The sequence below is a fragment of the Pelecanus crispus genome, chromosome Z (genome assembly GCF_030463565.1).
Source record: "Pelecanus crispus isolate bPelCri1 chromosome Z, bPelCri1.pri, whole genome shotgun sequence".
In the NCBI taxonomy this organism is placed as follows: domain Eukaryota; kingdom Metazoa; phylum Chordata; class Aves; order Pelecaniformes; family Pelecanidae; genus Pelecanus; species Pelecanus crispus.
The window spans coordinates 13,206,345-13,221,685 of NC_134676.1; the positions used below are offsets into that span (position 1 = coordinate 13,206,345).

Consider the following 15,341-nt stretch of genomic DNA (forward strand, 5'->3'; position numbering starts at 1 on the left):
CATTTGAGTGATGCCACAATTAAACATTGTTACATCAGATATTATTACCAGAAGGCTGATGTAATCAGCAAATTGCATTTTACATGAAGACAGCTGTGAACAGAGTTAACCTCATTCAAATTACTTCCAGGTCTGCACTACTCAGAATCAGATGGCTACTACTGAATTTTTGTTAAGAGAAATATAGTTGACTTGGCATGTTACAAACCCCAGACTTAAAAGTTAGTGATGCAACAGAAATTAGCATGGTCACTACCAACTTCAGCATAGATCTCATGCGCCTGTGGAAAGGGCTCTGCAGCTTTGTCCCAATTAATTCTAGAAGGTCCAAAAATGCACATTTGGCTGCAGAAGTCTTAGTTTAACATTTAAACTCCCTGAAATTTCACCCCAAGAAACTTCTGACTACAATCAAGGTGTGTTAATCATATTATTCTCATTCTTCTTCACTGTCAAGATCACCTTGCACTTGAGCGCCATATAGTAGGCTCTCCTTCACTTTTATCACCTAAATGGACCAGATTGTTTCAGATGCTCAAGCACAGAAAAAGGTGTGCCATTACCATTCCCCTTTGACAGCTACATTTGAGCACCTAAAACAAAGGAAACAAGATTCAACTAATTTCTAAGATTTGGGGATTTCTTAGCTTTTTTTAATGTTTGCCAGCTTTTTAAACGTTTTGCCAGATTTTTAAATCTTTGCAGTCAACATCTGACTTTGCATGGAATAATTCTGAGCTTTACTGAGGTACACAAACAATTATCTAGAGCATTTCCACTGAATATCAGCTTGCTCAGTCTTGTGCAGCCCTGAAATGGTTCTGCAGAGGTAGCCTAAAGTCTAGTCAGACAGATGTTATACAGCATTACAAGTACATTTGACATTCGCACTTTTGCAATTGCTACCAGGCGGCAGTCAGAAATAAGGTTTAAACAAACTGTTGATTTACTTTTCAAAACAATTCATTCTTTTAACTTAAGCTTCAAAAAATTACTAACTCACAAGACACAGAGTTATAAAATATGTCTAATGTAAGCATCCACATACAGGCTTGCACCATTTTTACTTAAATAGTCATTAGAGCTTGAGGAAGGATCTGCATAGACCAAGCAGATGCAGACTGATTAGTTTGCAGCCATTAAAACTTATAAATCTATATTCATCCTGTATCCTTATATAAAATGGAAAGACATGATTATTTAGTCAGAGACACTATATGTCTTCAGATCCTGTTTGGTTATAATTAGAAGACTTGTCTTCCTACATTATCATCTGAAGTAGAATCATCGTCAAGGAAAGCAATCTTGAAGTTTGTGCACACAAGTTTCCCATAGGTGCCACGATTTGACCCATCTTCTTGTATATACTTGTATACCGTGCTTGCCTCACAAAGCAGCAGTTCACCTGCATAAAAGAAACACTGACTTGCAACATAACTGACATTTGTAATTTAATTATTTCAATTGTTATCTTAAACTCAGGATTAACTTCCTGACAACTATTCATAACTGTATGCCTGAAGGTATTTCATCACTGTTATACAAAAAGATTAAGAGGCAGCTCCTGGAATCAGTGCACTGAAAGTATTCCAGGTTATTAACAATTCTCAAGATGGACTGAACACTGTTCAGCTGCATGCATTTATGAGTTCTGTAACCAGAAGCATGGCCTGCTCTACACAGTAGGAGAACAACATGTGGTATTGCAAAGAGCAACCATATGAGTGTGTACTCAAAAAAAAAAAAACCACCACCCAAAGCCCACTGAAGAGTAGTTAATACAGTCAATAAGTAAGTTGAAAACTGTTCCAATTTTCCTTACTGCTAAACTCCAAGAATGCTGAAACACTTGAGTTGATTATTACAAGTTCATCGTAGTTAATTTTTCATAGCTTTAACTGGAGATGTTACTTATTTTACAGGTCCCTGGGCTATTTTAAAGTTCTCAAACACAACTTTGCACAAATAATGGTCAATGAAGTTCTAATCTTAAAATTAGCAGGAACTGAACTTCAAGCTTAAGAAAGTAAAACAGGTATTAATAGGTATAATCAGCCATACTCTTGGTCTTTCCTATAAAGTGCAGAAAACCCAACAGAACTGTACTAGTTTACTCTAAGCTTTTACCTGTATTTTATCTTGCTAACATCATCTTTCCTGATCTTGAAAAACATTTTTTAAAAAGGAAGACTTGTAAATCAAAAAAAAAAAATCTTAACAGCAAATGAGGCATCAAAAGGCCTACATAGTAGAAGCCTCATTGTAGAAGCAAAGCAACTAGAAAGTAAGTTTGCACTAGTTCTCGGTCTTCAGTTCCTAAACAAGCAAAAAACTACCCAACTTTTATCTTTTAAGAAACAGGGCAAACTGAAGTGTAGACAGTTCTCCATATGCAGCTTACCTGAAGATACTGTACTCTATAAAAACAACCCATGCAGATACAGCTATTTAAAACTTTTCAGCCTGTGCAGGTTGTTACACCAAGCCCTCTATTTACTACTTGGGACACTGATGTCACATGAGTGTTTGCTGCAGACATGTGAATATTTAAATATTGTTTATATGATTAATTTTTTATTATTTAATTATAATGATTCAATACACAACAGTTACCTGGTAATAAGTGAGGATTTACTTCCTTTTCTATGGGTTCCTTTATGTGTATTTCCTAAAGAGAGAAAGAGTAATTATTACGTTGCAAAGATCATACCTTCAACACATGCTGTAAACAACAGCACCCTCCCTCTTAAATTCCTCACATTCTAGCAAATAGGCAAATTAAAATTAATGAAAAAACTTCCTAAATTAAGGAGAATAAGTTTGCAATGTGCTCCCGGTAAAGAAGGTCAGTAGTGTACTAGCTAAATAATTAAGTCAGTGGTTTAACACCCACAGTATCAGTTACATGCAGCTGTGAACACAAAAAAGGAAATTCATTATTTGTATAAGACACAAATAAAGCATTACCAATACTTTAAGTTCTCTCAGCACATGTAAATGGATAAGCATAAATTTAGTATTACACCACCATCTCCCAGAGTTCATTCATAAGCTTTTCCACATATGACTTAATATTTGCTTCCAATGTACTCTTCACATTTTTTCAAGCTTCATCCTTCACTATCCGTTCCTGATTTTCTTAAATGTATTATTGCAACCAAAGTACAAAAGGTCCTTAAACAGCACTACCAAGATTATAGGGAAAGGGATTTCAGAATCTCAAAGCCAAGAGGTAAAACCAATCACAGGATATCCTTCAGTTTGGACCCAAATTACACAAAACAAACCTATTAAATTCTCAGTATCACTTATTCTAGCTTTGAAGCACTGACAGTTGGGCTAAAATCTCCAGCCAAAAGACTATTAAACTAGAGGACATGCTACACCCTTCCTGCTCAGCGAGTTCAGAACTTCCTCCTCCGAGTCCAAATCAGTTCACATGCATTGCAGTCTTTCTGGAAAACTATTAGTTAATTGGACCCCCATGGCAGTAAGCAAGCTAATTTTAGTTTGTCACCAGTATCCAGAGTCAGATATTGGAAATAAAGGCAAGCAAAAAAAAAAGAAAAATAAACAGTAACAGTTTTGCTGGATTAAATACTGAGAAACAAAAGCCCCTGAGAGCATAAAAACAATCCCCCTTTGCCATTCATATAAACACTTGCTCTCAACACTCAGAAGACCCAAAACAAAGCTTGAAGACTACATAGCAAAACTAAAACCACCAGGAAACCACGTCATGAGAACAGCAGAGACATTCAAGACAGGTTAAAAAGAGGCAAAGGTTATAAAATGAAAGTGGTGGTGGTATGAAGAAAGAAACCTATAATGTGGAAAACAAAACACAATTTGCTGCCTTTGACTAAGTCTGGATGTTGTACAAGTAAATTTTAACCAAAGTTCACACCTGTCAGGTAAATAAGTTACTATGCAAAATGGCTCAAGCTGAACACTGCCGCATTCAGAGAAGAAATGCATGCATGTTTTCCCAATGTTGTCTCTTCACCACTGGTAGCTCTAAGCTAAATTTTGGCTTTACTAGTGCCTTTATAGCTATGCCTTTTACTATGACTATTTGTGTGCAACTAAACGCAACACTGTTTGCTCATAAACTATATGCCAACAATCACGGCTGCAGAACAGTAAAGCAGTATACTAACTAGGTGTTTTCCCAGTAACTTTTTCTTTGGGAGATATCATAAGACATGTAATAACTACTGTTTATGTAAACACACTGCTTGAATGTTTGTACTTAGTGCTATAAGTACCTATTTATGCTAGTGTTGGCAGGTAAGACCTGAGCAAAAAAACCCATTTGACCCCAAAGAAGTTCTTTGAGCTTACACCCATTTGTTAAAATGCAATCAAGCTTTTACAACAGGTATCATAGAGGCAAATAATTTTGAACAAGTTGTTTGGGTTTTGGTTACAAGTTAAATTGGTTTTCTTCTGAAAGGAATTAGAATTTTAATTAAATGCACCACAGCAGAAGAGAGACCTCAGTCAAACACTGAGATTGGCTTCTAAAATCCAGTTTCACTCTTTGTTGACAAAACCCCAAACACTGAAGTGCTTACTATAGGCAGAATTCCTATAACATACAACAGCTTCCAAGAGCTGAGCCTCCAGAAGAGTTCTGTTTGAAAGTCAACATTTATATTCCCATAATAAAATCATAAATATTTTAAAGACAGTTTTCATACATATGCACTAGGTATAGCTAGAATCCAAGTGATGAACATCGCTGAATCCATGCTGCTGCGTTCATTTTCTAAGGGATGATATTAAAATACATTAAATTCTACTAATGTCACATTTTGTATTTGCTCTTTTAGGAGAGAAGGCAAAGATGTTTATGTAGAAAAGTGGTTAACTCACCATGAGTCAGTGCAAGTTGTGTAAGAACACATAAGTTTAACTAGTATCTCCACTCTGTTTCAACTTTATTTTTCTAATGGATTTCAATTTTGGGGCAACACAGTCTTAGGACTAACTTAAGAGCCTGCTGACACTAAAATGCATGCTCCTCACCACCCCTTTAATCAGTCACAGTTCCTACTCATCCACCCACTCCTTTTATCCCTGGGTTTGTCTGACTACATGGTGAGCTAATTTGGTTCATAAGATCAGCTGGAAAGTCTGTACTTGTGCTACATTTGGTTTTGTTGTTACTGCCTATTGTTAGCAGAACTGGCTCATCAACAGGTCAGATGCACAGAAACAAAAGAAAGGGAAGCAGCAGAGGCAAGTCTCTCCCTTTCCACAAGCTACTAAATCTACTCAGACCTCAGGAAACTTCACCCTCTGACCATTTGTTGAAGTTAAGCATGCAAGCAGTTTCCACATATGACCACTGAAAGCCATGCACACCTCTTGACAGTCACTTCTTCATCTGTAGCTTCCCTGTTCTGAACACGCCAAGCAGCATCTTGGCACTTCCTACTCAAGATGCAACACAAGAAAGACTACTAGCAGCAACAGCTAAAAGCAGATACCCATAGGACACCCTGCAAATGAGGAAAATTAACTTTGGATTACCTCAGAAATGATAGAAACAAAGACCTCAACTTTGCTGAGGGTTTTAGAAACTTCTAATCAGAGATGCTTCCCACCTGTGCACTTACCTTGTGCTACATTCCTTTCTTCCAGGTTATCAGAGTAAACACTGGTAGACAATACAGCAACACCTCAAAATCATCAATTATACCAGTTCAGAGTACCAAACCATACCAAAACTGCAGGCTGACATGTCACACCGTGATATAACTTCGGTCACAACAACCCCATGCAACGCTACAGGCTTGGGGAAGAGTGGCTGGAAAGCTGCCTGGCTGAAAAGGACCTGGGGGTGTTGGTCGACAGCTGGCTGAACATGAGCCAGCAGTGTGCCCAGGTGGCCAAGAAGGCCAAGAGCATCCTGGCTTGTGTCAGGAATAGCGTGGCCAGCAGGAGCAGGGAGGTGATTGTCCCTCTGTACTTGGCACTGGTGAGGCTGCACCTGGAATGCTGTGTCCAGTTTTGGGCCCCTCGCTACAAGAAAGACATTGAGGTGCTGGAGCGTGTTCAGAGAAGGGCAACACAGCTGGTGAAGGGTCTGGAGCACAGGCCTTATGAGGAGCGGCTGAGGGAACTGGGGTTGTTTAGCCTGGAGAAGAGGAGGCTGAGGGGAGACCTTATCGCTCTCTACAACTACCTGAAAGGAGGTTGTAGTGAGGTGGGTGTTGGGCTCTTCTCCCATGTAGTTAGCGATAGGACAAGAGGAAATGGGCTCAAGCTGTGCCAGGGGAGCTTTAGGCTGGATATTAGGAAAAATTTCTTTACAGAAAGGGTAGTCAAGCATTGGAAGAGGCTGCCCAGGGAGGTGGTGGAGTCATCATCCCTGGAAGCGTTCAAAAAAATTGGTAGACGTGGCACTTTGGGACAAGGCTTAGTCTAGTCTACCCTTAATTGGTTTAGTGTGGACTCGGTAATGTTAGGTTAATGGTTGGACTGGATGATCTTAAAGGTCTTTTTCAACCTAAATGATTTTATGATTCTATCCTTCTTGTTAGTTCAAACTGACTTCAGCCGATAAAACTATGAAACCATGAAGTGCCAGGGAAAGGAAACACCACGCTCCTTGCAGATTCTCTGCTTCAATAGAGGGGAAAACAACACAATAGAGAAACTGGCTTTTTTAAGGAAAGTCTCACCTCTTCTTCTTATGCTCTTCTTGTTTTTTACCCAAGTATAGGGAAAAACTGCACAGTTTGCACTAGCCAGCAACTACATTCAGCCCTCACCCAAAATATATTTAAAGGAGCTAAAATATATTCCCCAAGTCTGCCTGGGGAGACATGTCTTCCCCAAGTGCTGAAGCATAAAAGAGCCACCACATGTGAGGCAACACTGAGTTTAAGGCAGCAAAGTCAAGTAGCAGTTATGCTATATTAACAGAGCCCTAACAGGGCAGGGTCCAAAATGATGCCTGCTCCTTGTCCTAGAGCCTGACCACAATTGAGAGCAATTCCTCGCCTCCCACCCCACAAGGGAGGAGAGAAAATGAGTAAAAAGTGAAAAACATGCCCTGCATGCTAGAATCCAGATTACCCTGATCTCGTCAGAGAATTTTTTTTTTTTTTTAATCGCTATTGCAAAATATGTAGATAGACCTATTGATAGTGGATGTTGCTCATCACTCTCAGTAGAGAGACCGTGCGTACAGTCTGCTGCTGCAAATTATATGTTGTAAACTCTGAACCTACCTTACCCCATGGTAATGTTTCCATTTATCCATACCAGAACATTTGTGCTAGAGGTAATCCCAGCAATGGAAAACAAGATTTTTAGTAAACATACCGGGAAAAACATTGCTGTTTAGATTCAAGGAATGAAGGAACCAGTTATCACTTCCAGGGTTTCAAGAGCACTGGCTGAAACATACATTCTTGCAAGGCTGACAGCAAATAGCAGCACTGTTAGAACACAGGCTATTTTAATGTTGTTATATAGTTTTCCACAAGTAATCTCTCCACAGGAAAGCTCTACATCATGGTTAGGCTTGCTGTGAATGTCCATTTTTTCCTATTTACTTATACTTCACTAAAAGACTAACAGAGGGCTGAGATAGCTTTCTTAACTATGCATTTATCTTTATCTGTTTTACTGTAAAAGTCAAACTGTATACCAAAATATTTGCAAGTTAATTGTGGTGCTCCAACAACTGAATACAGTATTCCTGAGTAAAATAAATCAAACTTATGTCTAATGGTTCCACTGGAATTTCACGCAAAAGAGGAAATACCTGTGCGCATGCTTAGCATATACTTTGTGTTCCGAAATGAACCAGAATACATACCTGGTACTTTCTGAAATACTATTTCTTGGTCAAACAAGCCTAATCCCATGTTGTATGTCATACAGTCAAGAGGAGATACTTACTAGACTTTAATTATATGACAGTGCTGAAAATAATCTCTAAATGCCTGTTTTCCTTCCTTTCACAGCTCCATTATCCTATAGTCCATTAGATCATAGCGCATGTTTTCCACGTCCATTTCATCTTCTATCCTTTCCTCTTTCCTCACATTGTCCTGTTCGTCTCCTCTGACTTCAATGCCCAGCTTCCCCCACGTCAGCCCAGAACCCAGCTGTCCACTTTTGTAACTCCTGTTCCTTATGCCACTCTTCAATTCCATCACTACAATTTAGAAGGAGCACCATCCTATTTTAGAAGCGATCACTACAGAACACACAATATTGTCCCAAGATTTAAAAGCAATAAGTTTTTGTAGTGGTTATGAGCTAACAGCAGTGTATGATTTAAGAGACAAAGCACAAGAGGTATGAAAGTTACCCTCACACTCAGCAGCCTGAGGTGCACTCCAGATTTCAGGGACAAGCAGGATAAAGCAGAACAAACTCTCTGATAAGGACTAATACAAGAACTAATATCCTACAGGGATTAACATGAAGGATTTCACTTTTAAGAATGCATGCACAAAAAGTAACATTAAGCTTCAAATCAAGTTTAGTATCTACATTCTTATACAAGTTAAGATTTTTAAGGAAAACATGATCCAGCTTGTTAGCCTTGTAAATGCTTTCAGTTTTGAAATATTGTAGTTAGAAATCATGAAATAGTTCACTGGTTCTTGTTTCTATGTCTCCATAGACAAATACTGCTAGTCTACAATCAGACATGTCAAAACATTGACTTTATACCCTAGTATTCACCCCACTTCCTGCAGGGTAGCCAAGTCTGTCCTGAGGGGAAGTGTGTCATTAATATCAACATCCTACAGTCTCGCTCTCAACAGACCATTGATTGATCTGTGGTTCCATATAGCAGAGCATAACTAGGTTATATGTCAGATGTCAAAAACACTGCTTTTCCAGACATTCTGGGGTTTCACAGCGGAAATAACTTCTGTTCCTTTAATAAACAGCATTTTCTGTTCACTCCTTACTTCTATCTTGCCATATACTAACATGAAAAGAGTTCCTGTTTCTTTTCATATTCAAACAAACAAATTCCAAAAGCAGTTTAAAGCTAACTTCATTTTATTTTTCTGAACATTACCTAGTGTGTCACTCAGGTATTTGAGGATGGACTAAACAAGCTGGGGCTTGAACAAAACTCAGCTCTGCCTATTGTTTTTCTTATTGTAGGGCTCCCCTAACATAGAAGCAGCAGCTTAAGGTCTCAACCAACTTTCCAGGCAAACAAGGACAAGCACAGATTCAAGGCAAGGCTCTGTAAGTTCACAGACAAGTCCGTCATTAACTCAAATGCTATCTAAATGTAACCTCAAGCTCCTGAAGTCCCTGAACTGCTGTTGCACACCTTTTGACAGGGTCTACCAGAGGAAGCATCACACTGAACATACCTGTTGCCTATGCTCTTCCCCAAGCATCTGCTACTGAAAGAGACAGAATCTTAGTCCACCCTAGTATGGCAGTTACACTGTCTCGTTGAAAGGAAAGTTCCCAGTTGACCAAACCATTTTCCATGTAAGAGGGATCGAAGTATTTCCACTGTTCTATCAGTCTAGCCCCAATTTTAAAACTCAACTACATGAAAGTTACCAGGTACAGGAAATTTGTGTTCAGAATGTTATTTTTCTCACATACAGATAGAATATAGTTCCTTGAGACATGCTCACTTCTACTTGTTTTAGAATATCTAATCAACATGCTTCTTCCAGATCCCCAAATAGCCTCACACTTTTCATCATATATCTGAAGTTGTATTTTAAATCCTTATAAAAACCACTAAAGTCTTCAGCTTCCTGTGTAACCACCCCATTAAGGCAGTCATAGGCCGTCAAAAAGACAGCAATACCCAACAGAGCAAAGAGTTAAACTTGCTTTACTTGCTACTGGAATCAGACCTGGGTTTCACTGAGCTTTTGAAACTGCAAAAGAGATACCAATTCTATGGCAGAAGTCAGGTTTATATTTCAAAGCTTCTGCTGCAAGAGCCCATGAAATTCTGAAATTTAAGTGCAGCAAGGAGGTGGTTAAAAGCAGCATGAATAAATAAAGAGTAAATGACTGCAAGCTCTGGTGCATCAGCATATTTCATTAACAGCTTCATCTTCCAATATTAAATACCTTTGTCATTCTTCCTGCAGCCATCAGGATCGTATTTGAAGTGTTACGTTACTGTAGTTATAATCAAGTTAAAGGACTCTATTATTTGGTATCTTACTGTCCTACATATATTTGACTTGTATCTTTTCCCACTTGCCATTGTTTCCAGCAAGCTTCAGTAATCCAGCATGCTTGTTTAAATGGTGAAGCTTTTTTCAGTAAGTGAAGTTCTTACCTTCACAAAATTCAGTTCCTTGAGAGCATGCTTTTTTCTGTTTGTACTTTCCTAAGGTGAAAGACTGACTTCACACAGAGATCACAAAAATCATAGAATAGTTTGGGTTGGAAGGGACCTTTAAAGGTCACATAGTCCAACCCCCTGCAGTGAGCAGGGACATCTTCAACTAGATCAGGCTGCTCAGAGCCCCATCCAGCCTGACCTTGAATGTTTCCAGGAACGAGGCATCAACCACCTCTCTGGCCAATAAAATACCTCCATTTTCACTGGGAAATACAAGGAAGATAGAAAGCTTTTAAAGTAAACTGATGAAACTACAAGTCATCAGGGCTAAACAACATATAAAAACAGTGTTGCTACTACAAAATAAGGACATAAGTTTTAAACAGCACAGCTGCCTTAAGCCATAAAAACCCTACATTGTTATTTCAGATTCAGTGAAAAATGAAAACAGTGGATTCTCCAAGGTCCTATCAGTGACAAACTCTGTACTAATTAGCCAGATAGACAAAAAAACCTCTTCCTTAAGAGGCTATCAAGAGAATTGAACAATTAAGAACTATCAGTTTGACACAGCTTACAAAGACCTGTGGAGAGGGAAAGAAAAAAAAAAAATCCACAAATGGCTAGTTTTCATGAAGATTGGTCTTCCTACAAAACAGCTGTTCACCAAGAGTAAGAATTAAGGAATACTTAATAACAATACTGATCTAATACCATCCACTAACAACATGACCTCAGTAACTGAGTCTAAAGCCACTGCAGTCAAACTGCCAACAGAAGTTTCAATAAATAAGTGAAAGGACAACAGGAAAAACCATATGAAAGATATGCACGGCCAAGAGTTCAACATCGAGCTGTTAGGGAACGAGACCCAGGGCTTTACAGCGACAGAACTGCAAACAAGGAGTTTGCAAAGACAGAGCACACACACTGGGAGCGATGTTAAGAAAAACAGGCTGGGAAAGTCCCACCTTAGAAGCTGAACAGTCACAGTGACAGCCTGACATCTGGTCACTGCTTCCAAAAAAGAAGTCAAGTGAAGCAGCAGAAAAAAACAATCAATCAGCTTAAAGCTGACCGGCCAACGACATTTTTTAAGCTTTCTCGAGAAGGAACAAGCGAGATGCTTCCCCTCCCGCTCGCAGCCCCCGAAACCGCGCACCTAGCAGCGCCCGCACCAGCCCTGCTCCAGCCGCATCCCCGTCCCCGTCCCCGTCCCACAGGCGCACCACGAAGCTCTCCACAACTCCCTCCCCGCGGAAAGCTCCCGCTGCGAAACCCGAGAGCGGTGCGAGGGGAACGGCAGCTCGGCAGGAGCCGCGCAGCCCCGCCCGCCCCGGCCGCGCACGGCGGCTCCCTGAGGAGACCCCCGGCCGGGCCCGCTCCGGGGCGCGGAGCGCTCCCCCCGCCGCCCTCCGGGCCGGGGCTGCGGCAGCCTGACAGCTTCCCCCGCCCGCCCCTCCCGCCGCCCCTCCGACCGGGCGGCCGCGCCCGCCCCGCACCTCCGGGCTGATGTAGGAGACGAAGGAGGGCTTGGCCGCCTTGGCCCCGCTGCCCAACATGGCTCCGGCCGCCTCCCGTCTGCCCCTGGAGCCCGCGGCAGCACCGGCCGGCGGCGGCACCACCTCCCAGGACTCCGCCTGCCAGGGCCCCTCCTCGGGGCGGCCGCGGCGAGACGGAGGAGGCGGCGGCGGCAGCAGCGCGGGCCGCGGTATCCGGCACACGTAATTCACCCCGCCCATCTCCGCGCCCAGCCCGCTGCCCGCCCGCCCCGCCGCCGGCCATTTCTAGGGCACCACCTCCCCCGCCGCGCCCGTTCTCATTGGGCATAGCCGCTGTCAGTCGTGGGCGCGCCCTCCTCTCATTGGCCGCGAGGGGGCGTGCATGGCGGAGGCGGGGGGGCTGCCGGAGGAGGGGGAGGCCAACGGGGGCGCGGCCCCGGCCGCCGGGGGGCGCTGTTCCTGCGGCCCGCAGTGCGGCGGGGCGGGGCGGGGCGCGTCGCGTCCCGGGGAGCCGGGCCTGGAGCCGGGCCTGGAGCCGGGCCTGGAGCCGGCAGCGGGCCGGGGCGGCTGCCGCAGGCCCGGGAGCAGCGCCCCGCGGCATCGGCTGCTGCTGCAAGCGCCCGTGCCTGCGCAGGTGGTGAGCCACCCGCTCCTCGGCGCTTCCTGCCCGCGCAGGGTGGCCGCCGCAACGTGAGCGGGCGGGGGGGACGGGGGGGGGGGACGCAGCCCCGCCGCTTTGCCTGCCGCCGGCTGCCTGCGTGCGGCCGCTTCCTCTGGCCCGCGGCTCCCGCTGAGTTTTTCCCATTTCAGGGTAAGCGCGACCTTTTTGCAACGCTGCCAGAACCGCCCGCGCTTGCCCGTTCTTTGGGCGAGTTGTCCCTTTGTCTGAATTGCCCATCGCGCTGTCGCGCGCTCAGCTGCGGAATGCCCGTGTTGCATCCATGCGCGCTCGTAGGGAAACTCGGTGTTAATAAGCAAAGCCTTGAGATGCTGAGTTTTACTTACGGCAGGAGACGTGCAAGAAAAATGGCATTAAACGGGCTCTCCATTACAATAATCCTCTAAAAATCCTCTGAGTTTTTTAGCAATCCTCTAAAACCTGACTGCTGCTAGACCCCAAGAAGTCCTCTGCCCAATGACTATTAAGTGTTACAGTCTATTAAGTGTTACAGCCACAGCCTCCCTGGAATGTCATCTTTGGGCACTGTATAATCAGAGCTGTAAATAAACACCAGGTTTACCAGGTGTCTAGGTTACTTTTAAAAGCTTAACTTTTGTGCAGATACAGAACAATACAAATACTGTGAACTGCCCGTGGTAATGCAGCAGGACTACCCAGCAATTTAAATGATGAATGATAACCCAGGCGAAAATTTGCATACAGAGTAGACTTTCAGGAAATATTTTTACAAAAATAAAACATGCTTTACAAACTTCAGTAGACCATTGGATGTGAAAATCAATAGCTCCTTCAGATATTAATGATAAGCACTTTCCCTATTGCTCTCCCTCTTTTTGTTGTAATACTTCACTTTATTTACCTTGCTCCAAACCCAGACTTAGGAAAACTAAAGGAGAAAGGTAAAAGAGGTATACGGAGTGGTAAAACAGCATTTATAAAAATAAAACAGAGTGACTGTTTTGATTCAGAAGTAAATTAATTTCCCTGTTTTCAGTCTCAAACTCAAGGAACAAGAAGTCTTTTGGATTTAATCATCTTCTGCCTGAAAAAAAAACAAAAAAACAAACAAAAAAAACTCAGAGATTAGGTTTCATTAATAATTTTACAACAGAGGCTATTCTGGTGTGGGATCCCACGCAGAACAGCTCTCACGTTTCACTCCACAGCTGCTTCCACATCATTCCTTTACATTGCATCTGACCTCAGCTGTGTAGGTCAAAAGTACAGCCCATGAGATTACATTGGTGTAAATCTAGGGTGAGGGGAAAACTGGGACAGCACTTCCATGCTCTCTAGTGTATTAAAATACACAAAGAAAGAGAACAGCACTATAAGCAACTGAATCTACAGTGGCAACAGTAGTATTACCTCCAAGCATGCCCTGAAGTTTACAGCAGAGTAAGGCAAAAAGCAGCTACTTGCTGGCATAGCACACATCAGAGAGGAAGGGATGTTTTGACACCAGGCCAGAGTCTTAGCTCTGATGGGAAGTGCAAAAGGACCTTTAATTCCCACATAGCACATGGGAATTCATTCTCCAAAATCTCATCAAAAAAAAGCCCTACATCCCAAAAATCATAATGTAATAGCTATTCTGCATCAGCAAAATACCCACATAGTCCCATGTCCTGTCCCTGGTAATGGACAGGGAGTGCTCCTTCCTGGCGTTTGCTCCCCAGGCTGCCAAATGTGCCAGGCTGATCCCATTGCAGAAGGGATTGAAGCCCTTTTACTGGAATTGAGGGCCAGATTCGGATCCCCACTTACTCAGTCAGTGTGTTCATCTTTTCTGGAAAGGACGAAACAAAGCTATCACACACACAACTTACCTCCGAAAAGTACATTTGCATCTGGAAAGGCCAGCTGTGACCCACAGACACTGTGCCCCAACAGATTACAGAGCACCAAGGACTTTGCTTATCTTCCCTTTCCCCAGAAAGACCTCTGTGCAGTCTCCTTCCTCTTTCAAAATCCTGAGTGCCTGTGAGGAGTACTCACAAAAGCCAACTTCAGCCCAGCCACCTAATCTCTGTAGGTTTCTCCTGCAGAGAGTGGAGGGAAATAGGCTCCTTCCGAAGGCAGTGGGGGTAACTAAATAAACTCCTTGTTCAGAAACAGCCCCTCGAGACTGTCCAGTGCTCAGGGTACCTCAGGAAATCAGCTTGGGCAGGCTGAAGTTGGCTTTTCTGAGCATCCCCCTTCCCCACCTCGTCTTTATGCTCCCCCTGTAGTCATCTACTGCCTCTCATTTATGTATTTGTATATTAACTTCTCTGTCATTTTCATGTGTCCCCTCCCTCCAGCATTTTCACTCTGTAGTGTTTTTCTGTATCACTCCCTCCCCATGCAGAAATAAGATGGTTCAGTGTTGTATCATTCAGGATTGTTCTCATCACTAGGGAAGACTTTTTAAAAAGTAATTTCTGCAACAAACTGAAGTTCCTGGGATGGTGTATTAAGAGGATCTGTCTTCCCACATTACTTCTAAATGGGAAGTCTTGTTCCATGCTGCCAATGACTTTCTGTCCATTAAAAAAAAAAAAAAAAGCTTATAAAATCCTGCCATTTAATTTTGTTCCATTTTAGATGTATGTCAATGACAGTCGTGCAAATGTAGAAGAGTAAAACTCTTTAAAAAAGTCAAGCTCTAGTTTTCCTGTGGTGAGTGAAGAACATATGGCATTTCACTGCCCCCATTTTATCCTGATATTTTGCATTCTTTCTAAAAATATAATCGTGTTATTTACCTTTAAAGCTGTCTGCAGGAGGGAAACTCACAGACCAGCTCTGCTCTTCCCATGAACAGAGATTGCTTTGTTTAAAAATCTTACATGCCATAAAT

General features: G+C 42.6%; 1 protein-coding gene across 1 annotated transcript in view; it reads right to left on the reverse strand.

Annotated features, from left to right (window-relative positions):
* The window catches only part of MTMR12 (myotubularin related protein 12), a 36,020-nt gene extending 24,143 nt beyond the window's left edge, over window positions 1-11,877 (reverse strand). Inside the window, exons 1-3 of the mRNA XM_075725946.1 lie at window positions 11,818-11,877; window positions 2,614-2,668; window positions 1,266-1,405 (exon numbers count right to left, since the gene is read on the reverse strand). Of these exons, the coding sequence (XP_075582061.1) occupies window positions 1,266-1,405; window positions 2,614-2,668; window positions 11,818-11,877 (255 nt within the window). The remainder of the gene's footprint in view (window positions 1-1,265; window positions 1,406-2,613; window positions 2,669-11,817) is intronic.
* Window positions 11,878-15,341: the final 3,464 nt, after the last annotated feature.